This window comes from Echinops telfairi, unplaced genomic scaffold, assembly GCF_000313985.2.
Source record: "Echinops telfairi isolate 266 unplaced genomic scaffold, ASM31398v2 ScPeMD7_23;HRSCAF=83, whole genome shotgun sequence".
Classification (NCBI taxonomy): Eukaryota; Metazoa; Chordata; class Mammalia; order Afrosoricida; family Tenrecidae; genus Echinops; species Echinops telfairi.
Genome location: NW_022103920.1, coordinates 16533720 through 16560575, shown reverse-complemented (window position 1 = coordinate 16560575; position 26856 = coordinate 16533720). Strand labels below are relative to the sequence as shown.

The 26856-nt window shown below is 50.5% G+C and overlaps 1 protein-coding gene and 1 non-coding gene across 4 annotated transcripts; both read left to right on the top strand.

The window, feature by feature from the left end:
* Positions 1-2342: 2342 nt before the first annotated feature.
* On the top strand, positions 2343-26856 carry CALU (calumenin). Of its 3 annotated transcripts, none has more exons than XM_004707802.2 (7): positions 2343-2421; positions 13489-13719; positions 18155-18348; positions 22115-22281; positions 22901-22961; positions 23278-23477; positions 24514-26856. In XM_004707802.2, exons 2-7 carry the CDS (start codon positions 13499-13501, stop codon positions 24616-24618), a joined length of 948 nt encoding a protein of 315 aa, XP_004707859.1. In that variant the 5' UTR covers positions 2343-2421; positions 13489-13498; the 3' UTR covers positions 24619-26856. The 3 variants fall into 3 exon arrangements, with proteins under 3 accessions (XP_004707859.1, XP_004707858.1, XP_045144647.1); XM_004707801.2 differs by lacking the exon at positions 18155-18348 and adding an exon at positions 17889-18082; XM_045288712.1 differs by lacking the exons at positions 2343-2421; positions 18155-18348 and adding exons at positions 6938-7022; positions 17889-18082.
* Positions 8254-8397, top strand: LOC115869322. The gene has a single exon (XR_004046131.1). It is a non-coding gene; the product is annotated as a U4 spliceosomal RNA (small nuclear RNA).

Sequence of the window (26856 nt, the reverse complement as noted above, 5' to 3'; positions counted from 1 at the left end):
TCTCACAGGATCCCATGTCCCCATCCAGCCTCCATCAGGCCTTTCCAGGATGAGTGGCCCTCTCACTAGCCAGATGTCCCTTGAGGAGAGAGACACGGTCTTCTTCATCATGGTTTCAACAACTCCAAGCACCGTGTCTAATTTTAAGGAGGCCTTTAAAATATATAACCTAGAGATATAGCCAGTTCCTATAATTAATCCCTATTAGGAGACATACCTCCCTGAAATAACCCCTTTCAACCTCCTTGCATGACTCACATAGACACGTGATGGTCTGTGTTGACTTGGGTCAACCAGGGTGCTCAGCGGTTTGGCAGTTAGAATCTGGTATAATGCCAATCTCATCTGCCTCTGCATCTACTAGCCATCCCCTTCTGGCTTTGTTTGCCTGCTTCCTGGTTCATTAGCCCCAGCCGCTACTTGAGTCAGGAAAAGCCTCCAGCTTAACCTCTGACCCATGAACTTGCATTGGACTGGAGCTACCCATGTTGACAACGGTGAGCCACTTCTTTGAAAGAAAATTCTTTATAGATGTATTTAAGCAACACTGATTTTGTTTCTCCGGAGAACCCAGCTTAACACAGCCCAAGCTTGGAAACCTTCAAAGGCCCACCATTCCCCTAGCTTTCAGTTCAGGTTCCTCAGGTTGATTGTCCTTTCTCCACAGAACGCTACCTTCCCTCCAGGGCCATTTCTTTTCCATCTTCCTCAGCCATACCACACTGCCTGACCGGGCCGAGAATTTACATACCCTCCCTCTCCTCTTCCAAGAATTTGCCCTTCTTCCTGTCCTTCCTCTTTTGTCACAATCCTCTTGGGACCTTCTTCGTCCAGTCTGAGTCATACTTTCCATGCAGTCTGCTCTGTCTACCACCAAGGTCTACAGTCACTCTTTTGTCTGAATTCCGATAGCCTTGGTTAACCTCTCATCTTGGCACCTTAAAAGCAAACCAATCTTTGTTTTCTTTTTAAAATGACACAATCTTGCATTGTATTTGATTCTTTTATGAGTCTTGAGCTGGTCCGAGCATACTGCTGGATTTTCAACTTTTAAATTCTGCGCTGTAGGTGCTTAGAGTATAGGTTGATGATCCATTTGAGTGGTGAACACGTTTTCATTGAAACATACTTGTTTGGATGGCATGAAAAGAACACGTGAGCGAAGGGGTCCTCAAACTTTTTAAACAGGGGACCAGTTCACTGTCCCTTGGACCTGTTGGAGGGCCAGACTATAGCTTAAAAAAAAACTGAACAAATTCCACATGTGGCCCCAGGGCCTCTGGTTCCACACCCCTCAGTTCAAGTACTGTACGGTAATTAACCATTTACTTTGAACAGGATCAGTAAACTCAGAGCCATACAAAGATGAATAAAGATAATAAAAGCAGTCTCAGCCCAGGGCTTAGTCTGGAAAGAATATAAGAGCAGTGATTTATAATAAAAGCTGGCAAAGTGTAATGAGGATCTGAAAAGAATGATGGTGTGGAAGGCAAATAAAAACCGAAACCCCGCAAGTCTGCAGTCAATATGTCTAATGTGTCAAGAATGAGCTCTTGGTGCTGCGAGGCTAGGATTAGTACCCTCCAAACGATCTGTTTAGAGAAGAGAGAGAGAGAGAGGTAATTTACTTCCATATAGGGCAGTTGTACACTGTCCTAGAGGCCACTATGAACCGGGATGGATCCACGGCAGCGGTGTTTTTTGTCTCTGGGTGGATCAGGTAAGGTTCCCGGCGCGAACTTCTGAGCGGGGACTTTCTTTACCGCTTACCGAGCAAGAGAAAGGAAAAGGACAATTACTCCTGGCCAAGGAAGCCGCTCTTTGAACAAAGCCCAGAGGCAAGTGACCGAATGAGGCTCTCAGGGGGCGCGAAACGATGGTGGCCACTGGGCAAGATAAGGGAGGGAGCGTGGTGGTAATGAAGCCGAAAGATGGACTCGGGCCGCGGGTGCTGGGAAGAGGAGAAGCTGCAGTCGTTCAGGCCGCCCGGTGACTGAGACAATCGGACGAATGCTGCCTTAGGGGTGCGGGTGGACGCCCTGGGGAGGCCGAGTCTGGCGTTCTGAATGGGGACGTGGCGGCAGAGCGGCCGCGCCCACTGCCGCCCGAGTAGGGGCCGAGGCCCGCCGCCGCCCTACAGGCCCGGAGGAGAGCAGGGCGGGAATCCGGTCCACGCGTCCCGGCGCGCTCGCGGGGACGTGGCGCTTCCCAGCCAATCCCAGCTACACGACGGCACGACCAATGGCCGTCCGGGAAGGCTCGACGTCAGCGGCGCGTTTGTTGCTGATTGGTCAGAAAGTCGCCGCGAGGCGGATGGGGGCGGGGCTAGGCACCGCTTCCGGTTGGGTTGTGCCTGCGCGTGTGAGCAGAGCCGGTGGGTGCGCGGCGGCCACAGCAGCGGGCGGCGACCGTGCGGCCAAGGTAAGGCGGCGAGCTCAGCCCCTCTGCCGCCGCCGCGGCCTTCTCGGCTTTCTTCGTGGGTCTGGGCCTGGCTCCCTGCGCGGCATCGGCGTCCCTCGGGGTTCGTGTTTCTGGAAGCGCGCGGCCCGAACCCGCTCGGGGTCCCGGGTCCTGGGTGACGGCTTGGAGGCCGCCGTCGCTTTCCGCGCGCTCTGGTCTGGGGGCCGGTCCCCTCGCCAGCGGCCAGCATTGCGGTTTTGTGTCTGGCCACGGTTTTGTGTCTGGCCGCCCTCGCCCTTCCCCCGCTGGGCCCCGCCTCTCCCCAGTCCCTCGGACCAGAGGGTCACTCTGGTTTGCCTCCGGAAGGTCGGAGGGCATTCGGGCGCAGCGGTTTGGCACAGGCCCCTGCACCTCCGGCCGGCGACCCTGCTGGCAGCCGGCAAGCCCCGCCCCAAGACCCCAGCCCCGCGGGAGGGAGCTTCTGCCAAGAAAGTCGTGTTCGCTGACCGGAAGGGTGTAGAACCCGAGCAGAAAAGTCCGCTGAAGATATTATGCGTGATATTTCAGGAAACTACTCTGTCGTTGAAAAGAAAAGCCAAATACCGTGTGCGTTTGTGGTTGGTTTGGCTGTACTCTAAAACTTGGGTTAACGACCTCTTTTGGCTGGACTCCAACCCCCAGAGCCTAGTTCTGACTTTTGGCCCATCAGCCTAATTCCCTACAGCTGCCGGGACTTAAGTGGGGGAAGTGTTTTTTGCATCGAGGCCAGGGCTCCCTGGGTGGGACTCCTGCTAAAACTTTGGGCCCTTGATCTGCACTCTGTGTGTAGAACAGCTCTTTGTGGATCACGTCCTAGCGTCGACCCCAACATCGAGGAGAAAGGGCATAAGGCCGTGCCCTGTTGGTTTTCGTGCTGAGTTTACTCAGCTTGGAAGTGGCCAGCCTTGTAATCTTCTTTGCCTTAGAATGGGACTTGATGGACACACGGTTGACCTTGTTTAGTTGACGGAAACCAGACATGATGGCGGATATGACCATTGCTGAAGAATTGCAGGACAGGCCCAGTGGAGCTCCAGAAACAACCCTTAAATTGTGTTATTGGGTAGAGGAGATGTTTGGCTATGAGTCAGAATTGACTCCACAGCTGTGAGTTTGGTTTGAGTTGGATTAAGTGCTGGGATGTCAACAGAAACGGTTGAACCACTGAGCCAGTGGTTCTGCTGGAGAAAGACCGGGGGATTGCCTCCCATGAAAATGACAGCCAGAACCACCACCACCCCCTCCCCGGAGCTGTAAAATTGTCATGTAACAACAACTGGGGGTTCCCAAGATCCAGGGTCTCCCGTAAGGATTCTTTTGAGGTCACAGCCCAGGCTGTGAAGTAGCAGGGAGAACTGTACCGTAGAAGGTCTGTCGAGAATGTATGGTAGGTACTCCATTGCCTTGAAACCAGCTCCCCATCGCCCGTTTGCTTCCTTTTCAGCCAGGTAGCCCTGCTGCCATAGTGTTTAATGTGTTGGTCTGTGATCCTCAAGGTGATCTGTTCAAAACCACCACCTCTCTGTGGGAGAAAGGGCTTGTTACTCCTGTTAACAGTGCCAGTCTTGGAAACTCACAAGGGTATTTCTACCCTTAAAGGGTTGCTGTGAGTTGACATTGACTCCGTGCCAGTGACAGTTTTTCTGTTTTACTTTCCTTTCATCCAGGGCTGTGTACTGTTGACATGCACTTGGGCTGCCATAGGAGGGCAGTACATTGTTGAGAACACAGGCAAACGGGTTTTGGGGTACTGGGTGTTGGGCAGAATTAAAGATGCTTGATAGACCCCAAAGCCCTGCATCCTCCCTCTCTCTCTGAACTCTTTCATTGCTCTGATTTTTGTTTTCCCATTAAGACAGCTGAAATTACACTTTTGCCTATTGCTGGCTGGTAGCCAGATCCGGTGGGAAGAATTGGGGGTGAGGAACGTAGGCAGGCAGGAACCGCATTACTGCCAAATACTATCCAGTCAATCTAGGAAAATGAATTGATACCTAAGAAGTGCAAGAGAGTGAGAGAGACCTCAGAGGGACATTAACACATGTGCACTGAGATCCTAGCATTCCAATAGTATGCCACTATAACAGAGTGAAGGAGACAGCCCGAAGTGGCCTGTCATTGTGGTACAAACTAATTTTATATACACGTTTAGTGGAGTAAGTAGAGATCACCTCCAGCTGGAGTGATCATAGTAGGTAGATCTTTTTTTCATCTAGGATCTTAGGCAATTAGACATTTGCATCGAAGAGAGGTTGAATAAAATGACTACCAAATTCTCAAGGACTTCATGCATGTTAAACACATGCACACACACAAGCAAAAGGGGAAAAGAAAGAAACCAAAGCTCTTTGTGTGGTAATTAATATGTTGCATCATCCAAAAGTATTTCGGTTTCAGAATTCCTAGGACTTTTTTTTTCCTTCCAGGAGCCAGACATATTTTCTGTTTGTATTGGGTGGTTCTGGAGGGAGGGCTAACAAAGCTGGATTAGCAGTTTCCCTCACTAGCAATGCTAGCTTCTCTTCCCTGGCCAAATGTTGCACTTCTGTATAATCAACTGCCATGTAAATAAAAGCCACAAAAGATTATGTCACCAGGGCAAATCGAAAAAGGTGACGACATTGCTTTAACATGCTAGTTGAGTGGTCTGTGCACTAAAGTCTTAGTGAAGCCCCTTGGTCAGGTAGAGAGAGGTTTGTTAGGAGAGGGGCAGTTTCCGGGCACTAAGCCAGAGGACTCCTGCTGCTGTGAAGTAGAGAAAGGCCTTTTCTGCTGAGTGTCCTGCTCAGGTTTTACCCGACACCCACTTCTTTGAGCAATGAATGATGGTCAGGCAACCAGCTGTGGGACCACTGTGTCTTAATGTTCTTGAATACTGGCTTTGGGGGGGAAAAAAAGACTGGCTTTGATACAGACACTTCGGTTTCTCTGAAGCAGTGGCTTTTTACCAAAAAATACTGGGAAGGAAGGGGGTGGGGGATGATAGGAACTTGAGTTTTCAAAGAAGTTTTTGAATACAGAAGGTATACTGGTTAAGATTTATCACTGCTATTAAAAGAAATTCAACCTTCTACCATTTCTTCTTGCAAATGCTTGCAACAGTTCATGAAAAACCTCTTTGCAGAAGACAGTTATTGATAATATACTACAAAGCTATGGTAAACAGACAAACAAACCAAAAAACCCAACCTCTTTGCTCCTCGAGTCCATTCTGACCCCTAGTGACCCTGAAGGAAAGAGGGCTTCCACGGCTGTGACCTTTACAGAAGTAGACTGCCCTGCTTTCTCCCACAGATGAGCTGGCGGGTTTCAGCCCCCGACCTTTCGGTTAGTAACCTGAGCACTTAGCCCCTGTGCCACCAGGGCCCTTGGATGAAAAACCAACTCACAGAACCCACTGCTGTCCAGTCAGCACCAACTCCTAGTGACCCTACTCAACAGGGTAGGATTGCCCCTCTGAGTTTCCAAGACTAGTTCTAAACGGAGTGGAAAGTCTCTCCTTTCTCCCATGGACCATCTGGCGGTTTTGAACTGCTGACCTTACAGGTTAGCTGCCCAGTGCATAACCACTGTACTACCAGGGCTCCTTGGGTATTAGATACTTAACATCTTTTCTGTCTTAACTTTTTAGTGTATATCCTAACTTACTTGGCCCACTGCCCCTTTCTCAGAAAAATAAAAATAAAATTATTCTCAGCACTCCCTGGCAGTGGAAAACTTTTGTGCTATAGGTCATAAAGTGGGAATCTGCTTGGATTGTCCCAGTGCCCCTCAGGGGCAATCTTCTCCACTCTGGGAAACACTGTTCTAAAATGATACTGCCCAATAGAAATACAAGGGGGCTTTAAAATTTTCTTGGAAAAATAGAATTGAAAGTCAATGGAATTTTTCCTTGAACTTTTAAAACTGCTCAACCCTGGTATAATAAAGCCACATGTACCATTATACGTTTTCAGGTACTCACATCAAAAAGCAGGTGAAATTAATTTTAATTTTATGTTTTATTTAGTCTTTATAGCCAAAAGACTCCCTTCCTTTCATATGTGACACATACCACATGTTACTTCTCACTAGCCACATGTTAAGTGATTAGTAGCCACAGGGGCATCCCCTGCAGCCTGGACAGTACAAGTCTTGATTTTCCTTTCTTTAAAAAATGGTGTGACCCTTGGCCTCTGTGTGTGTGTGTGTGTGTGTGTGTGTGTGTGCGCGCGCGCATGGACTTGAGAGCTCCCCTCATAGATCCTTGGGGCAGTAGGAGGTGGGGAGATGGGCCTTTCACCGCCCTCTCGATCTCACGCTGAGAGTGTGCAGCACAGTTCTTGTACGCACTCTGCTTTCTCCTAATGTCCACAGCCACTGCCGGGAAGCGCCAACGGAGCTGGAGGAGAGAAGGGTTGTGTGGCTTCCGGCCTTGCGGTTTCATTTTGGCTGAAAGAGAATGATTCTTCAGAAATGAACTGCACTAGATTAATGCTGTCCGAAGTTATTTTGTATCATTTCCACATGAAAAGTATCTTTTGTCTTAGGATGTCCCTTCTTTCTGCTTGAGCATTCCCTCTCTGTGGGAGCATACGGAGCAGGTAAGTGTAGGACAGTGTCTTCTAGGGTCTGAGGTCATCAAACAAGAGGCTTTTTGTTAACGTGGCTCATCACTGGGAGCTTGTGTGTTATGCATGCACACAAAGAACCGATATTTAAAATAACATTGTAAAAGGTAGGCGTTACTTATGCTGCAGTTTTCATTGCCCAATCCAGACGGATGTAGAAGGTGAGCAAGGACCACTGGCTTTGTCTACCAGGTGGGCGTGGGTGACCCTTGAGGTGCACTGCTTCATCGGTGGTGATAGGGAAAGCTGGATGGTGCAAACTTAACCAGCTTACTGCTGACCAGAAGCTTCACATGCACCTAGAAGTACCTCGGAAGAAAGGCCTGGTGCTTCCCCCTTTTGTGAAACCCCTGATAGAGCATAAACTCTGGTAAGCATGGTGTCTGGACCACGGAAATGGTGTGCTGACACCTGGCCAGGAACAGCTCTTTGCACTGTGTTTGGGGTCGAGCTCACGAGACAGGAAGCAAGTTTCAGCGTTACTGGGGCAGGGGTGGGGGTGGGGTGGTGGAGCAGAGGTGGCCATGCAGAGCCAGCAGGAAGGGACAGCAGGGTCTAGGAAAGTGGACGAGGAGCAGAGGTGGCGCTGTGGTTGAGGTGCTCCACTGATAACCAAGAAGTCAGTGGTTGAACCCCACCAGGTACCCTGCAGGAGCAGATGGGGCAATCTGCTTCCGTAAATGCCAGCTTTGGAAACCCAGTGGGGTTGTTCTCCCCTGTCCTACAGGCTGCCGTGGGTCGAATCCATCCTTAGGCACTGGGTTCCAGAGAGTTTCAATGGGAGGAGAGGGAGCAGCAGATAAAGTCAGAGCACCTAGTTTTCGCTCCTCTCTTGTAGAGGGAGGTTAAGCCTCAAACTTAAATGCAGTGCTCCATCTGAATGGCGGAGTTACCCAGCTGTTCTGTTTCTGTTACTTATTGCAACTCTTCGGAGGACCCTGAGTTTAAGCCTTGGTTCATATTGTACTGTTGGCAGCAGGGGTGCAAGAGTTGTTAGGATATTATGCTGTTTTATTCTCAGGGTGTGATTAATCTAAGTTGGTAAATGTGAAAGCCCATTTATTAATGTGGATAAAGAAAATATTTTGTCACAGTAACTCATAATCTCACTAAATTGTGTAAGCATTTAGCAGTATAGATAGTGCTTAGAGATACCATAAGACACCAATAGGTAATCCTGTTCCTTGTCTCAGAGTTTTATTTGAGCTTTGTGCAGTGGCAATATCGTAGCCAATGACATCTACCCGAGGAGGCGCGATTATTGCTAATTGAAAACTTTTCCCAACACCCCGCTGTGACGACTTGAAATTTGGTCGGCATTGGCGATTTTTGACGGTCTCCACGGAGACTTAAAAAAAAGAGTTTTGTCTAAAGAATTACTTGTGGTTTGAAAGAGAAGTTCCGTTTTGCCCTAAAATATTGCCTCTTCGTTGCATTAAGTGAGCCATGAAATCGTAAGGAGCGTTTGCTCTCGGCAGTTCCATTAGTTGGTGGATCCGTTGAATTACTTCCCTAACACAGTGTTTGTTTCGTGTCTTTGGGATAGTGTGAGCTTTTCCTCTGGGATTTCTGATTTTCATTCTGGAAAAATGTCCTGCAGTGTTCTGAGTGCGTGCTCACTTTTTTTTTTTAATGAGCCAGACCGCCAGTTACGGCTTGCCTTCCCGCCAGCCTCCAGCCCAGCCGGCCCTGTGCGCTCCCCTAAAGCCTCGGGCTACCTCTGTACAGACGGTCTGCACATTTCAAAAACAGTGCATGGGAAATATGGAATGAAAAGACAATGGAATTTTTCCACACACCTTTGAAGCTTCGTCTCCTGATTATTTCATACAAACATAAACATCACCAGGGGAAGAACTAGAAATATTCTAACTCTCTCGGCGGTATTCCATAATAGACCAGGAATTCTGACTTGGTGCGCCCGGGGGTCAGTGTAGCACTGTGCTCCGAGGGTTTTCAGTAGAGTGCCAGGCCTTTCTTCTGAAGTGCCTCCGGGTGGCCTCAAACCGTTCGTTTGCTAGCCAAACTCATTCCTCTGCTGTCCCACAGAGGGACTCCAGTGAAAGCTTTAACATCTTAAGAGGAGGATACACTGTAAGTCCATAGAGCTCCTATTGGTGGGCTTACAAGAGAAGTGGCTAAACAACCTCACTGTCATGGCATGCAGGGCTCATTCCTCCCCCGTGTAGCCAAAGGCTTGCTGCTCCATAGAGTTGTCAGGGCCCTGTCATATGACACAGGCAGTCTGTCCTCCCCTACTCATCGAGAGGGTGGTGGTCGAATCCAGCCAGAGGTGCCTTAGAAGAACGGCTTGGTGCCCTGCTTCTGTAAAGATGACAGCCAGCGCAATCGGGCAGCAGGCCCCGCTCTGCACAGGGCTTGCCATGAGTTGAAATCTACTTGATAGCAGCGGCTTGTTTTGCTTAACTGCACACTCCCCCAGGGCCTCCTGTGTCCTCCATTAAATACCCAACTCATTGCCGTCGAGTCCGTTCGGACTTGCGACCGTGGCTGTTACAGAGGAGAACTGTTGAGCAGGCTTCTCCGCACTGTGCTTTACGGCGAGTCTCCGCTCAGCATGGCTGAGCACCACTGCTCGAACCAAACCCTCAACCAGCAGTGGCAATCACGAATGTGAACTGACTCCCGAACTGAGCACCTTAAGGCACCAAGAGTGGCTGGAACCAACCTTGAGGTTAATGTGTTTGTGCACCCACGAGTGTACTCTGTAGGCACGTTTCATTTCCTTATGCCCATACCTCCGCCCAAGTCACGCCCGTCATTGCGGTTCCCCAGATTTTGAGAGAGGACCAAATCCTGCAATGTATTCACATTAAATACACTCAAGGCTCAACTGGCTTTGCTTTTTTTTTCACTAGATGATGGGTTACAGACGAGATCATGAATGTCACATCCAACAACTTGTAGGCATTTCATTCATTGCAAGTTCCTCAGTGTAAAACCACTTTCATTTTTTCCCCCACTTTCAAATTTCTCAAGATTTTTTCTCAAGCCACTCTAGGTGCCTTAAGGTGCTCCGTTCGGGAGTCAGTTCACATTTGTGATTGCCACAGCTGGTTGAGGCTTTGGTTCGACCACTGCTGCTCAGTTGTGCTGAGCAGAGACTCACTGGGCAGCCTTTACAAAGTATCTCTGTGGCTTAGGGACTTTGAATTGGTAAATATTCATGGTGTGGGGGGAGAAATGCATGAATCCATACAGTGTGTCCTCAACCACTGAAAATTGTATGCTTAGTCATTTATATACATGCATAGGGTATAAAAAGATGTCAAACTGTATGAAGTCATCAAAATGATTCTGGATGACTTTTGTGTTCTTTGCTTTTTGCTCCTTGCTTTTCAATTTTTTTATAATGCACAAAAAACTTGAAGTTTTAAAAAAAGGTGACTTTTAAAACTTGCATGGAGTCCCCATTGCCTGTGAATAAAATTAGCTTGCTGACACCTAAATAAATAAATAAAAAGTATCTCTGTGTGGGCCTAGCCCCTAGGGGCTCTTACTCAGTTGGTCAGGGCTGGCATTACCCCCTCCAGGTGACCCTGGGGTACAGCACTGGGTTGAAAGCTGTGCAGTCTTACTGGTCAATGTTTACGTGACAGTGGGTCGGCTCCATTAGGGATTTCTGGGAGACGTGGAAATCTCTGGCTGGTTTTCTCTTAACCTGCTGATTACAACGTGGCTGTACGTTTATCTTCAGCAAGAAGAAACAGATAAATAGGTTGAAGGCAGTATTTCAAAAAAGACGACAGCCTTCCATCAGCCATTGACACAAGAACTGCCAGAAATTCAGGCCGACTCAGAGCAGGACAGGGGACTGAGGGACATCCTCGCTGATGTAGGGTGGATTTTGGCTGGCAGCAGAGACTACCAGACTCTGAAGACATTCGCCATGTGGATCATAGGAATGATGGGGTAGCATTGCCCAGAATGTGTATTCCAGAACACTTCTTTGTGTTCTTATGGAACGTGTACCAGAATAAGACCAGAGTGTGATTCAGAAATGTGCGCCAGGATTGTATCTTTTCACCTTACCTATGCGATTTATATGCTGAGTAAGTTACCTGAAAAGAAGAACTATATGAAGCCCCAAATTCTCACAACTAGACCAGTAAACATCATCATAATGGAGAAAAGAAATTAAATTACTAGGGATTTCATTCTACTTGGACTAACAATGCCCACAGCAACAGCAATCGAGAAAGCAAAGGATGTGTTCCATTGGGCCAGTCTTCTGCCAAAGACTTCTTTATGTATTTAATCATCTTATTGGGCGCTCTTAGAGCTCTTATAACATTCCATACATCAATTGTATGAAGCTTATTTGTACATATGTTACCATCATTTTCTATTTACTTTCTATTTGAGCCCTAGCTCTTTTTCAAAGACTTCTTTAAAGTGTTAAAAACCAAAGAGGTTTAAGATGACCTGTGTACTTTCTCTCTAATTTTAGACATATTGCCAGAAAAGACCAATCCCTAGAAAAGGGCGCTGTTCGGTAATGCCATCCCTCTTCAGGGAAGTGAAAGGATGCAGGGTGGCACTTGCCTCTTGTGTCTCTGGAACGCTCCAAACCACGGGGTGGGAGCATGTGTAAGGGGGTTGTTTGTTGTGCTGTTCCACTGGCTAGGAGAGTGCACTGTCTCAAAAGCAGGAAGGGCAGTCCCATGACCACCAAGAAAGAAGAGCCACCAGTGGCTTATGTGGGAGATCCCTGCCTGAAGTGGCTCCAGCAGCAGAGGCACCAGGGGCCATAGGACCACGAGACAGAGCAGAAAGCAGAAGACAGTACGGGGTGGGCTACCCAGCCCACAGGATGAGGCAGAGGTCAAGGACCTGAGAGAGAGAGAGAAAGACATGCCTGCCAGCCTAGCTGAGAAGTATTGAAGACAAAAGAATTGTGACATTAACGAATCCGTAACCTGTTAGATTCCTAAGCAAACGTTGTGATGGTATTGTCTGTGAGTTCTGTGGGGTCATTGCAATGGCTTATTGAGTCCACTAAAGAAGGGTGGGAATGGGGTGGGTATCAGAATAGGGTACAGAAGGATGGAGGATACAAGTGTGCCTGGCCTCTTCCTTGTTGGAATCATCCTTTGTGTAGCCAGAGGAGGTCCATTGTGGCCCCCAAGCCCTTTTCCTCTCCTCACCTCGATAAAAGGGACTGACAAAATGCTGCAACCCCACCCAGGGGTAACACACCAGCAATCATGAAGTTGGCACAGGACCAGGTGACTGTGTTCTGTGATGAATGAACCACAGCAGCCGTGCATTTAATTTGCATGTGAGGTGGGGTCCCTGAGTCCTGGAGCCTCACCCCAGCAGCCATCTGCTCATCAATGAGGGGTCCGTTGGTTACATGGGAGATGAGTTAGGAATGATGGGACGTTCCAAAAACCTGTTCTCCCAGGTTGGGCCTGGGGGTGCAATTCACAATCTATGCATGAGCTCAAGTGAGATCCTGGGGGGCATCTTACCTTGGAGCTCTAGCTGTCCCCATTTTCCTCTAGGATCTTAGATGTGCGTGAGGGCACATCTGTCAAGTGTCCTGCATATATCTTGCATCAGCTTCCTGTGGGTCTTTTTGTCTGCTTTTCAGTCAAAGATTTCATCCTTGTGCGTGTGCCTAAGACTATCCTGTGCTTCCACAGGGGCTGGGGGGCAATACGCAAGCAGGCCCAGGAGCCTGCACTTAAAACCAGTTCTCCAGGTGGGGTTTGTGGCCAAGCAGGTTTGGGGAGCCCTAGTGGAGAGACTGATGGAGGGGGTCCTTGCCCAGAACCATCAAGTAGCTTGATTTTTGAAGGTCAATGGAGGCTGAGCCAGGGTGTTTCCTGGGTGGGGGGACCGCTCACTGGGTGCACTGTGAAATAGCTTTGGGTTAATTGGCTCCTGGCCTACTGGGGAAGGATTTTAACCCACAGCTCCCTGGGGTCCCCCCTCAGAGGCTCCCATTCGGAAGGGCAACAGTTTTAAACCGGGGGTGGAGAGCAGACCCCCTGTGCGGTACAAAGAGGGAAGAACATGGATGCTCATGTTGGTCCAGCCCTTTTTAAGTCTTAATGAATTTGGGTGACCAGAGTCAAGATCTCCTTTGATGGTTTTTGAAGGGGAGCACTTTGACTGTGATTCTCTGTTGGCGCAGTCAGGTGAAGAAAACTGACAGTGCTTGCTCGATATGCTAGTGGAGAGTCTGTCGGCCTTGCTAATTTCCACACCCTGGTGGCTGTTGTGCCGTCGAGTCCACGCTGATGCAAAGCTGCTCTGTAGAACAGAGCACAGCTACCCACAGGCTTCCATAGACGGTGAGCTTCAGTGGGCTAAGAACTAATACTGGGGAGAATAGAAGTGACCTGCATAGATTGCCTGTGTGTGAACTGAACCGTTGTTGGAATTTGAGCTGTCTCTCGTTTCCCCTCAGATCAGTTACCATGGACCTGCGGCAGTTTCTCATGTGCCTGTCCCTGTGCACAGCCTTGGCCCTGAGCAAGCCCACAGAAAAGAAGGACCGTGTCCACCATGAGCCTCAACTCAGCGACAAGGTCCACAATGACGCACAGAGCTTCGATTATGACCATGATGCCTTCCTGGGAGCAGAAGAAGCCAAGACCTTTGACCAGCTGACACAGGAAGAGAGCAAAGAGAGGCTGGGGTGAGGTGCCATTCCTTGGGGCTGGTCGGGTGGGGACGTTTGTGTCATGCATCTGATGCTTAATTGGCCTCTTCTGAAAGCTGACCACAGAATGGCGACCCATTCAGATTAACCCAGAGCCTGCGTTCATGCATGTCTCCACTGAATAACAATTTGCACCTCATTCTACACAGCAAAACCCTTTTGACCTCACATGCCAAGTATTGCAGGACCCAGCTTGAGCTGCTCCCTAAAGAACACGACAATGGTGTGTCTTTTTGTGGCAAGGAAATGGCACATCGCTCTACCCCTGCCCCGGCTGATTTCTGTTGATGTATGATTCCCTTGACCCTTTCGCATTCACTCTCAAATATTTGTTTACTTCGTCAACCGGCTAGCCCTGCACGTCTACAAGTGCAGCGGGCTGCCTGTCCGAGCAGAAGCTGCTGTTGTAGGAAGTGCTGGGCCTCGCTCAGCAGGCAGCTTTCTTCCAGAATATTCATCTGAACGAAGAGTCCCTAAGCAGTGTCAGGGGTTAAGTGCTGGGCTACTAAGAAAAGGCCAGCGGTTTGAATCCAGCTAGAAGGCCCTTAGAGGTAAGGCCCAGCATGTGCTTCCAAAAGGTCATCTGGCCTTGTAAACCCCTGGGAGCAGTTTTAGTCTGCACACAACGGGCCGCCATGAGTAAGAATCGGCTTAGTGGGCACTTACAACAATCAGCAGTCTGAAGAATCCATTTGACAGACTCCCGGGTGGGGGGTCTCAGACTTTTTTTAGTTATATCAAACCCGTGATTCTTTCAGCACATACAGGTCAGTGGGAGAAAGGAAAACAATAAATGTCTACTCAGCTGGGCACCTTTGGGCCGTTTCCTGAACTACATTTCAGGTTCGCCAGAGGAGTTGTGGCCCCTTTCCTCTAGGGGTGGCCACGTGGCCCGCACACTGCTTCTCAGGCAGCGGTACGGCAGCAGTGTTGGAGGAACCCACGGGCTCTGCTGACTGGTGGACACAATGTTTTTTACCCTTTGACCTGGCAGAAAGGATGAAAAGGCTTTGCTGTGTAGAATGGCAGTTACCCCCAAACATTTGAAAGTAGGTAGAGAAAGGCTGACTAATGAAAGACTGTCTTGCGCTAAGTTGCTTCCCTGTCAGACCACGCTCACGCCAACGTTAACTTGTGCTAATATTCCAGGCTCCAGAATCTGACTGCATGTGGGGTCGCGGTCTTCTTGTTGTGCCTCTTAACCCCACGCATGTCTGGCCCAGGGTTGCTTTTCAGGAGCAATGGGGTCTGTAAGGTAGATGGACCTGGAGTGAAAAGGAGTTCCTGGCTCTCTGCGAGTTCTGAGTGGCTCTGCCAACAGTTCTCAGGGATGAGAAAACGGCCCTTTGGTGTCACCAATCAATATTATTAAGAAATTCCACACAAGCACAGGCCCTATATTTAATTAGGAGAAAATGCTAAAATTCACATTTTTCATGAACTGCGCAGTGAATTAGTGGCTTTCTCCAAATGTTGGTGATAGTGAGAACTACCCCTCATTTTTACAGTGCCAGGCTGTGAGAAGCCAAAATCCCAGGCACATTTTCTTTATTTAAATCCCGTGCCATCTCTACATGGGCTGTTGGTTGGTGACTGCGCACCTAAAGAGGCTTCCTCTTCTTACTCCATCTGCCTATAAGACAGCTTAATTAAGGGTAAGGTCATTGTTTATACATGAGTTAAAAGTAGCTCCATGTTGTCAGATCCTGAATAATAAAGCCAAAAGACCACAGGAAGCAGTTATACAAGCAATCTTAGTACTCGGTTATTTTATTAATAAAAGATACTGACCTGTAGATCATTTCTCCAATGTAAATATTCCCATTTTCTCTCCTTCTCCCATAAGGACACTAAGTATACGTCATTCCCGCGTCCTGTTTTCAGGTGGTTGTGGTCCTTGACCGAATGCCACCCCCACTGCCCTTGATAGACTTGCTGTGCAGGTGACATGCCCAACCCCTTGGGGAGTGTAGATGGAAACTGAGGGGCTTCCTCAGAGAGCAGCAGGACAGTTTACGGGCTGAAGGTGGCAGTCAGTTTATCGACCCGCTTCTTAGCAAAACAAAGGAGTTGCTTTATGCCCATTGAAATGTCTAGGCGTGCGCTGTCTTCTAGGAGGAATAGCAGAGGGCTGCCAAGTGATTGTGTCTGCCTGTGAGTACACGCTCACTTAGCGGCCTCTCACTCAATCCAGCGAGAGCCCCAGTGTCCTCAGGATGAAGGAATACCCAAGTTTACACAGACCTCGTGCCTGAAATAGGACTTGGCCTCTGCCAGTGAGCTTGCACAACTGCCTGCAGGCTAGTTGGCCAGCTGGATGAGACTGTCTTTTACCGTTTTAAAGGGCTTAGAAAGCGAGAACAGCATGCAAGAGTCCATATGGTCAGCAAAGCCCTAAATATTGACTGGGTGTGTCCCTGTAGAGAAATGTTTGCTGTGCCCTGCTTTAGCCCCTGGGATATTTCTGGTGGAATAAATAGCGTGGCATCCAGAGGGCCCAGCTTCACAGTCATGTGCCTTTTTCCTGATCCAGGCTAGCCTCTTTGGACTATTTTTGATCGTTGGATAATATCTTTCCAGCATGGGGGAGGGGGGGGGTGTTCTTTTTTTCTTGATCTCACAGGGACGCTAATGGAAGGCACCATTTGGGCACAGCCTGGATCCCATTACAGAACCTGCAGACGTTCCCATTTGTTTGCATTGTTAGAGTTGGAGAAGAGGAGTGTGCTGAGAAATGGTTCTTACCGCTTCCCCTTGCCTGTTAGCGTTGGGAGAGCAAAGGCTGGAAGTCCCCGTTTCTTGAAGAAAGGTGCTAGTTAAGTACAGGCTCTAAGCTGGCACTGTGTGATTATCAAGATGAATCTCTTCCCGGTGGCACGAGCCCGCTGGTTCCTATCCCCGTCATGTGGGTGTTGAAATGAACACAGACTGGGAAAAGACATTACTCGGTACCAAATGGCAGTCCTTTTCCATGTTGCAGTTAGGAGGCACAGATGCCAAGATTTCGCTCCTGTTGAAGGTTTTGAGGTAATGCTGCTGTTCTCAGCCAGGCTCCTTGCTCCTGTGGCTGTCCACAGGTTGTTTTAGCCTTTCTGAGTAGCTTAGAGATTGTGATATCATGCACCCGTTTTGAAATCCTTCAGCTAAATAACAGATTTGGAAGAAAGATGCTCATGGGGGGGATAGACTTCAAAAAGTTGGTGGGAAACTCAAATGAACGGGTCCTTGACAATTTCCATGAGCGTCTTCTTTTTTTTTTTTTAAGCCTCATATCGCTGCTCTGTTTTGATTTATCATCTGCATGCTAACCCTCTCAGCTTATTAATATTCTAATAATCAGATCATACCCTCTCCCCACCTCGCTTCTTCAGAGCCCCGTGCTCATGCTTGTATGAGAAAACCCCGCTCAACATCTTCGTGTATTGGGAGCTACCAGCTAGATTATAAAATAAATGTCCTCTTACTTTTTTGTGTGTGTGGGGGGGGGTTCTTTAATTTTTGTTTTGAGGTCCCAGAACTGTTTTTGATAGCTATTCTTTTTTTTAAATGTTATTTTTTAATATATATATATATAAGAAATATTGTACTTTATTTTTTGATGGATTTTCTTTTCCTTTTCTTTTTTTTTTAATGGTTTGGGCAAAAGATTGCAGAATAGATTTGTTTTTTAACCAATAAATGTCACCCTTTTTTGTTTAGTTAAGTTTGATGGAAAGATTTGGCCTTTTTAGAAAATCCTGCCCTGTCAGTGGCTGTACCTTATTTACTGCCACACCCTGGGGCCTCATCTTAGAGCCGTGAAGACCGGCACCGTTTTGATGCCCAAACGGAGAGCCCAGCGAGCAGCAGTTACTGAGCACACATTCTGACCCAGGGCTAAAGCCGCCCTGGAAAGGGGGGACATGGCTGTTGAGTCTACGTGTGCCAGCTGGGCCCCAAGCCTGCCTTCCCCGGGGGCTCATCACAAACCAGGGCCCAGCCTTAGGAGAAAAATGTCCATTGCCTTCTGGGGCAGTTTCCTATTGAGATTTTTTATTTTTTAATGCTCTAGCCCTGGGCAGTACCTGTGGTCATAGCACACACGGCCACGCCAAGAGCCCTGTGTCCCTTTAACCTCTTGCTGGATTTCTCTGCATTTTCTACAGAAAGATTGTAAGTAAGATAGATGGCGACAAGGACGGGTTTGTCACTGTGGACGAGCTCAAAGACTGGATTAAGTTTGCCCAAAAGCGCTGGATTTACGAGGATGTAGAGCGGCAGTGGAAGGGGCATGACCTCAATGAGGACGGCCTCATTTCCTGGGACGAGTATAAAAATGCCACCTACGGCCACGTTTTAGGTAGGTCCCTCTGGCCCGGGGCAAGGGCCTTGTGGAGCCGGCACCTTGAAACGTACCTGTTTTGTCTTGTAGAATGATTGTAGATAAAATAGACGCCGATAAAGATGGGTTTGTGACGGAGGGGGAGATGAAATCCTGGATTAAGCACGCCCAGAAGAAATACATATATGACAATGTTGAAAACCAGTGGCAGGAGTTTGATCTGAATCAAGACGGCTTAATCTCCTGGGATGAGTACAGGAACGTGACTTATGGCACTTACCTGGGTAAGGGGCTCGGTGGCGGCCTGGCGGACCTCGTGGTCTTGAGTCAGAGAAACAAATGGGTCACACAGGACGGGAAAGGAACTGTATTTCCCTCCACACTGTTCAGTGCTGAGCTCACCTCCCTCATTTTATTATGAAACTTGTGGGCTATGTATTTTTTAATTCTGGTTTTCCAAGTGTTGCATCTCCTACATCTTCAGGACTTCAATATGTTCCCATTTCGATGTTCTGTGTGGGCTTTTTGGTTCTTCTTCTTCCTGCCCCTCATAGCCATGCTTCTGGGGTACAGTCTTTCAAAGCCAGCATTGTGCCAAGAGGCGTCGAGATGTCTCTTGAGACCGTCACACACAACTGCTGGTCCCCAAATTGGAACCCCACTGGGGAGACAAGGAGGACAGTGTCGGTCCTGCGCCAGCAGACTGTAAAGAGCTCGTCAGACAGCCTGCCTTGGGAAAGCCAGCAGCCCTAGCACCGTTTGGCTTGCTCGGTTTAGCACTGAAAAGTTCCCATTTGTTTTCTCTGGTGCATGAATGAGTCTGCCAGCCCGCTTCGCCATGTTTCCAGGCAAATCCATGTTGCTCTGACTGCTTTCTGTTGGTCTTGTGGCTCGGGTGCCTGGGCCACCTGCTGGGAACGGCCTTTCACTCGTGACACTTGCCTGCTGCCGAGTACTTGTTGGCGAGTTGACCAGGCCGGCCAGATCCCTCTGTTGCACTTGGCTACAGTTGGAGACAAGAGGGCACAAACAAGACGATACGTTTTCACCCCAGAAAAGGGTGCTCACCTAGGGTGTGTGGTGGCCGGGTCCCTACCCCACCAGATGGCCAGCTGTCAGAGCTCAGTGCAGAACTGCCGCTTTCTGGGAAAGACTCTCTGTGACTGGAGTGGAACTCCCTCCCAGTGCTTGCCACTCCGCCAAGAGCCAGGCCTCGCCCTCCCCAATCAGGAATGTGGGTGGGCAAAGCCAGTGACTGCTGGGCCCTGGCCCCAACCCACCCTCTGGCTTCTTTGGAATTCAGAAGATGAATCTGAGGCGGGTGGAGGGGTCTGCAGAATGGCCTGCCTTTCCACGCTGCTTGTGAGCCTGCATGGGACATGGTCCCAAGCCTTTGACCTCTTGGGGTACCTCAAGGCTATAAGGCAACTGACCGGGACAGGACAGCTCTCACGGTGTTTGCATGTGTCGGGGCTTGACTGAGTGGAGTCAGGAATACATCCTCTTCGTTTGTCACTCACATCGACCTTGGTGGTGCAGCTGTGCAAAGAAGGAACATTCAACCCTGTGTCTGCCACAGTTAAAACTGATGGGCAAAACCCCATGCTGCCCTGCCCAAGCCGGCACAGGAGGCTGGGCTCAGGCCCGCCGGGAGTCACCGCTGATGGTGCCCAGCTCGTGTCACCCCGCTGCCTAGAGTGACCTGAGGAGGGGAGCTGCCGGCTCAGCAGCAGCCTTGCTTGCGCATCTCTTCCTGCTGATGCACAATGAGACTGGGTGAGCGAGAGGTGCCTTAGCAGCCGGGCACGGTGGCCTTTCCCAGACCTGCCAGCCCCAAAGCTCTGGGACTTGAGTGTACACACAAGGGGGCTTCCGAAAGTTCGTGCCCAAATGGAACTAAAAGGTACCAGCATTTCCCCACGAGCCTTTTGAAAGGGCCCCCGGCCTCCTGCGTCAGTGAACTCAGCAAAGGAGGAGGCATCCCTGATGACCGAGGACCAGCACCAGGTATGACCAGGGGCTCTCTTGAGAAGCCATCTTTGTTTCCAATCCTAAAGCAAAAAGAACCAACGACAAGCTCCTACCTCTCAGAACAGCACTGGCTTTTAAAAGTTGCGAGTCGGGCGAGGTTGGCCGCCAGCATAGGAGGGCTTGTCTGTTGTCATCGGATGGCGACGCTTTTATCCCACCCTTAATGCCCTTCCTCTCCCCAGTTCACCAGCGTGAGTGTGTCGCTCAGAGCAGCGAGCGTCATCGTCCAGCTTCCTCTGTACAGAATCAGCCCTGCCCAGGCCTTTGAACCTCCTGACTCAGAGACAGTTGGCATTCCCTTAGGTCACAGTCTAATGCAGTTTCTCTCGTTACCCCTCGAAACCAGTCCATTTTGGAGGTTGAACTGGCATTCTGTAAATGGCACCTATTGAAAGGGTGCATACGACCCGTTTAGGCTGAGATAGACACCATGAAGCCAGCACTCCAGTCATAGCACAAACCTGCCCCCAATGTCCCTGTCCCAGGCAGTCACTCGTGTACTTTCTGGGACCCTAGGTCAGTTTGTGTGTTCTGGAACTTTACGGACATGGGGGAAGAGCCTTACCTGGAACTCGGCTGGTTTTCTGGTTTGGCTGAGGAGAGGATGTGGCCTTGCAGAGTGCTGTGCTGTCACTGGAATCCCAGCCACGCCTTAATGTGAAGTAGAAGGGTGTTGCCATGTGGAAACTTAACCAGAGCCTAATTTTTAAGAAGGAGCCCTGATGGTTGCAGTGGTTATGCATTGGGCTTCAATCTGCGTGGTCGGCAGTTCAAAACCACTAGCAGCTCGATGGGGGAAAGACTGGGCTTTCTACTCCCGTAAAATATTAAGATTTGAAAACCTGTAAGGGCGGTTCTATCCTGCTCTATAGAGTCTGGGCTGTGAGGCTGCCTCTGCTCGATAGAGAGTTTGAGGCTTTTTTGTTGTTTTAACTTTGAATGATGCGGCAGCTAACATTTGGATAGCAGACAATTAAATGTACTATGGCATTTGAACCTCACAACAATCCTGTGGCGGGCACTACTACTGCCTCATTTTACAGGTGACAGAACTGGGGCACAATTAAGCTAATTGCCCAAGGCTGCTCAGCTAGGAAGTAGTAGCCTTTGGGCTCGGCCCAGTACAACTTTGGCACTGCCGCTGTCTCCCTGGTTTCTAGCCCGACCTCTTAAGACCAACCAGCGGTGGTGGTGAGGTACACGTTGGTCTGCATAGTCCGGGGGCAGGTTCCCATGTCCAAGGGCAAGCGTTGTGTTCAGCCTGGGTTGACTGGCACATGTCTCTGCTGCTGCAGCTCTACCTGTGTGGCCACAGGGCACTTCTCCCTCCCCTGAGCGCCTGGCCGAACAGCCACTGATGCGCAGAAGTTACCGTGGATGGATTCTCAAAACCCAAACTCCTGGAACAGGATCTGGCCAGGCTGCACATGGTCAATGTCGACACTGAAAGGGCTACGGGGGCAGGTTGGGGGTGGTTGCCGTGTGGTGAGCGTGGGGGCTGCATTTGCTGTAGCTGAAGCAGCATGGGAAAGGGTGGAGGAGCAAGTGCTGGCATGGCTCAGGGCAAAGTGTGACCGTTCTCTAACAGAGCCCCCGGTCACTCGTGCCGTAATTATGCACCCTCCCTCTGGGACCACAAATACCACAGGGGCTGCCACAGCTTTTCTGAAGACCACCCTGGAAAAGACAGCAGCACTGGATTCTGCACGGCGCGGCCTCCCCTGAGCACCCCCTCCAAACAGAAGGCGCGTCTGTGCCAGCGCCCTGTGCCCCTTCACCTTCAAAACCATGCGTGGGCTGCCAACTCCACTGACTGCCTTCTTAAACTCTCCAAAGACAACATAGTCAAACCTTAGCAAAATGAATGTTTAAAGGTTTACCTTAAAGCAGCTGGTGGCGGGGGCAGTGTTATCTCATTGTTGCTTGCTTCATCTCTCTTGGAAATTGAGTCCCCCGCCCACACAGTGTTTGTGTGTTCTGGAAGCCTCTGCAGATTTGACCTGATTCTTGGTTCTCTAGATGATCCGGACCCGGATGATGGGTTTAATTATAAGCAGATGATGGTCAGAGATGAGCGGAGGTTTAAGATGGCAGACAAGGATGGGGACCTCATTGCCACCAAGGAGGAGTTCACGGCCTTCCTGCACCCCGAAGAGTATGACTACATGAAAGACATTGTTGTGCAGGTGGGTGGGGGGTCGTGCGTGACGGGCACGGGGCTGCTCCCTGTTGTCCAGTCCCCCTTCCTCTGTGCCTCCCTGTACTGGGACGGCAACCTGGTCATGCGGAGTGCTGACCCAATCCAGCGCCCAGCCCGCCTGGCCCTCTGTGGCCGGAAGCAAGTCCTTCTCAGGTGCCGTGGTGGCCATTCTATGTAACGCAGGACAACTTTTCTGCCAGGTGTGTGGCAGCTTCCTCGGTGACTTTACAGTGTAAAACTGGGGAGGGGGTGGTCAGCTATTTATTGAAAATACACCATGATGTTCAGTGAGATGCTGAGCGATAAGCTGCAACATTGAAGCACTCTCGTGGGAGGCCATTAGCTGCGACACTGACTGTACCTGTGGACGAACTCACTGGCCACACCTCCCACTAGTGTGACTTCAGTGTGACAGGCCACCAGCACTGGGGCGTGGTGGGTTAGTTCAGGTTTTTCCTCCACTGAAAGATAAATATTTGCCCAGACAAGTTGCCATCCACTTACTACTCTGGGCAAGCTCCCTCCGAGACTCATGTCCTGTTCCTCTCCCTTCTCCTCTCCTCCCCTCTTCCTCTTCCTCTCCCTTCTCCTCTCCTCTGGTGTAGGAGACAATGGAGGACATTGACAAGAATGCTGACGGCTTCATCGACTTGGAAGAGTATATCGGTAAGTCTGTCCCTAGTGCTTCCCTTAGAGGAGGCCGGGGTGCTTTGCCAGATGTGCTCACCCATTGAGGCAGTTCCTCTGCGCTCAGCTCACAGCAGGTGGTGAGGCCAGGCGAGTGTGGGGAGCAGGGAGTGGTGATAAGCTCCCCTAACAGTCCTGTCCAAGGACCGTAAAATCAGTGAGTCCCTCTCAGGATGTAAAGCCCTTGGAGCTGCTGCTAGGCTCCAAAGAGGTGCCCGAGGATGAGGGTGGGGCCAGACTGGCTTGGCACCATCATTGAAAGCAGTCACACACACGTGTGTGTGTGTGATCACAGGTGACATGTATAGCCATGACGGGAAGGCCGATGAACCTGAGTGGGTGAAGACTGAGCGAGAGCAGTTTATGGAGTTTCGAGATAAGAACCGAGATGGGAAGATGGACAAGGAAGAGACCAAAGACTGGATCCTGCCCTCAGACTACGACCATGCGGAGGCAGAAGCCCGGCACCTGGTCTACGAGTCCGACCAAAACAAGGTACGGTGGCCAGGCCCAGACAAGCCAGGCCCACTGAGGCTGGGTCTCTGGGGCTGCCCAGCCAATTCCTGTAGGGGCTATAGAACACTCAAGTGGCCAAGGGTCCGAGTTTGGCACTGACCTCCCGTGTCGCATGTGTTGGCCTGTTAGCACTGGGCCCACGGGAAATCTCCTTGGCCCCTTTTTGGCGGGGGTGGGGTGGCGGTTGCTCTTCCTTTGCTGTTGCACCTACCGCAGGCCCATTCTGCCCCCTGAAGCTGGTTTTTTTCCTCCTGAGGTCAAACATGCTTGCTGAGTTGATCCTGGTGGACACCAGCTTTCCCCTGGAGCCTGTTGCAGTTGCAGGCGTCCTTGCTCGGGGTCAGGAGTGGTGGTACCCTCGCTGGGTTTTCTCTTCTCTGTGCTGGACTGAACGGAGGGTAGGCCTGGTGACGGCTGTGTCCAATTCCGGTTCTGGACCGCCTGCTAGCCCTTCTTACTGGGCGGCCTGGCCGAGGGCCCACCCGGCTGAGTGCTTGCTCAATCACTTCAGTCTGTCCCAAGGGAGGCAAGAAAAGGCCGCTGACTCAGCCCTCCCTTGGGTGCCTGGCCTGGCTCACCTTCGGGATACAGGCTGTACCCTCCTCAGGGATTGTAGCTGGCATCCAGCTGGGCACTCAGGCAGAGGGGAGGCGGAGGCCCCAGCAGACTCACGTTGAAGAAATTGTCTAGCTCTTGGCGACCACCTCTTAGTCCACATGGGGCTGCCCACAGTCTCCCCGGAGGTAGACTTTCTTCCTCAGGAAACTGGCCTGTCTCTAGCGTGCGGCTCTCTTCCCTCCAGTGCCCACCCCTGATTTTCTTTTCTTTTTTTCCCACCCCTGATTTTCTTGATGAGGTAAATGTGCGAATTGCGTGCTCTTCCCTCGCCGGGCCTCGCCTCCGGGTTAGGGTTCTGCTGGCTTTTCCTGTGTGGGGCTTAGGATCCTGAGCTGTGGTTGAGACAGACACACAGACAGGGACTATGAATCCATTGACCGCTCGGCCCTCATTTCAGGACGGCAAGCTCACCAAGGAGGAGATTGTCGACAAGTACGATTTGTTCGTGGGCAGCCAGGCCACAGACTTTGGGGAGGCGCTGAACCGGCACGATGAGTTCTGAGCTGCACACAGCGGAGCCCACCTCTCTTCAAAAGTAATTTATTTTGACAGCTTCCGGGAGATTGTGCTCGCTACTGAGACTGTTGTCACAGACTTGTCAGACGTGGAACAAAAACTGTCCCATCCTGTCCCCGTTCCTCCTCCTCCTAGCGGACCGAGGGGACAGTTCGTAATCCTTACACTTGTGTGGGTAGACTGACACTTGTATTACGTAGAACCTGCGTTTGTTTTTGTATTTGCTCTCTGGTTGGGGTCCCGCAGGAAGGCTGCCGCCCTCCCCTCGCACACAGAGGCGGGGCTAGTGCTTCCCTCTTCCTCGTCCCCAGCGTGTTTCTCATTGGTTAGCTCGAACGGCAGCCTGAGAATAAGAACAAAAGTTCAGGGGTGCAAAAAAGAATTAAAAAAAAAACAAAACACCTCGGAGTTCCGGTTTAGAAAGCCAGCCCCTGCCCTGGCCCTATCACTGTGGAGGGGGCTGTGGAGGGGTGGCCCCGGGCTACAGATCCAGCACTGCTCCTGGAGGGATCTGGGCAAGGAGTGATCTTTGTGCCAGAAGAAACCTTGGCCCCACTTCACTGAGTTCCCTATTTGTCCTTTAGTGCCCCCCGCCCCTGTAGGCCTGGCCGGTGGCTAATGTCATCAAGCACAGCTGTGGTGGAAGAGTTCAGGCCAGGGCCTTGAATGCAGTGAGTGGTGAGTGTGCTCTCTCCACAGCCTTACAGACAGAAACAGCTGGGCACCTCGAGAGACGCGCAGACATTTGGGGCATACATTTCCCCCTGGTGTGCAGCTTTTGGAATGCTAGCGATTGTCTTGCCTGCCGAGATGGCTGTGAGGGGCCCAGCCTGGCCCCTCTTTCCCGCTCCAGCCTTCCACGATCAAGGGGTCAATTTTGATTCCACGGCCATTAAAAGTCCTTCTCCCAAATCATGTCATTGAAAGTGCCTTTAACTGACAAGAGAAAAGATCACCGAAGGAGAATTCTCTCTCTCTCTCTCTCTCTCTCTCTCTCTCTCCCGAGAGAGAGAGAGAGAGAGACCCGAAGAGAAAGTACAACAGTCATTTGGACCACCTTCCATGAAAGCTGAAGGCTCCCCCACCCCCCAACATAAGGAGACTCCTCCTCCCTCTGTCTGTAGCAGTATTAGTTAGGAGCTGGGTGCAGTGTTCTCATCTGACAGGCTGGTGTCCGCACACCACGTGCTGCTGAATTTCCCAGGGATCCTCATACCTCAGAATGCAAACCACTTACTGCCCCGACCTCTGGCTGAGCGGCTCTCGAAGGTGAGGGGCTCTTTGGTTTGAGGACCACAGCTCCCCCTCCCCCTGCCTGCCTGTCCTGGAATCACCCCTCTTGCTCCTCCCCCAGATACTTGCTGTGGGTCCACCCACAGTTGCCCATCCTCATCTAAGAGAAGGATGTGGAAAGAGCTGAAGAGACGGCATACTGCTTCCCTGCCACTCCACCAGAGTCTACAGAGCCAGAGCTCTGGCCTTCTCGGCCCTTTCTTACAGGTGGGCCTCTTCCGAAAAGAATGATGATATCACAAGGTTTTAGTCCTCAGGTTACTAAGACAAGTATATATATCTATAACCTGTATTACTTCATGTATCTTTCTGGATCATACCGCCAGGTGGTGCTGGGTGACTGTCCTCATCTGAACCTCGGTCTGCCCTTTTGGTCTTCCATGAGCCTGGCCAGGTGGGAAGCCAGTAGCGTGGGACTTCCCACAGCCTTGGAAGTAGGCTCTCACTAGTGGGGGGACCCTGTTTTCAGGGGGAACAGAAAGGCTTTCCTGTATTTCCCAACATCGAGGAAGGGAGGTGAAAGTTCTCCCCCTCCACCTTCCTACTTGTATTGTTCAGGGAGGAGAGCGCATCCACGCCACCAGCCCTGACGTAATTCACGGGGCACTCATCAATTGTGGCACGGCGGGCGTGGAGCCCAGACCTTGGTGAGAGGCACCCACTTAGAACGAAGACCTTGCCCTGCCACAGTGACCAGGTGCTCCGCAGCGTGCACGTATACCCATGACTTCCCTGGAGTCAGTGTGGTTTAAACCAAGCCAGAGGCCAGCCACCAGTATCCCACCACCACAACCGGGGGGGGGAACACGGCTTCATGGATGCCAGCCCTCTTGAATTTGGATACTGGTTATTTTTTATAGAGTGTAAACCATGTTTTCTATTCTACCATTCAAACAGGCTTTTCTGTTTCTAAATAAAACTGTTTACATTC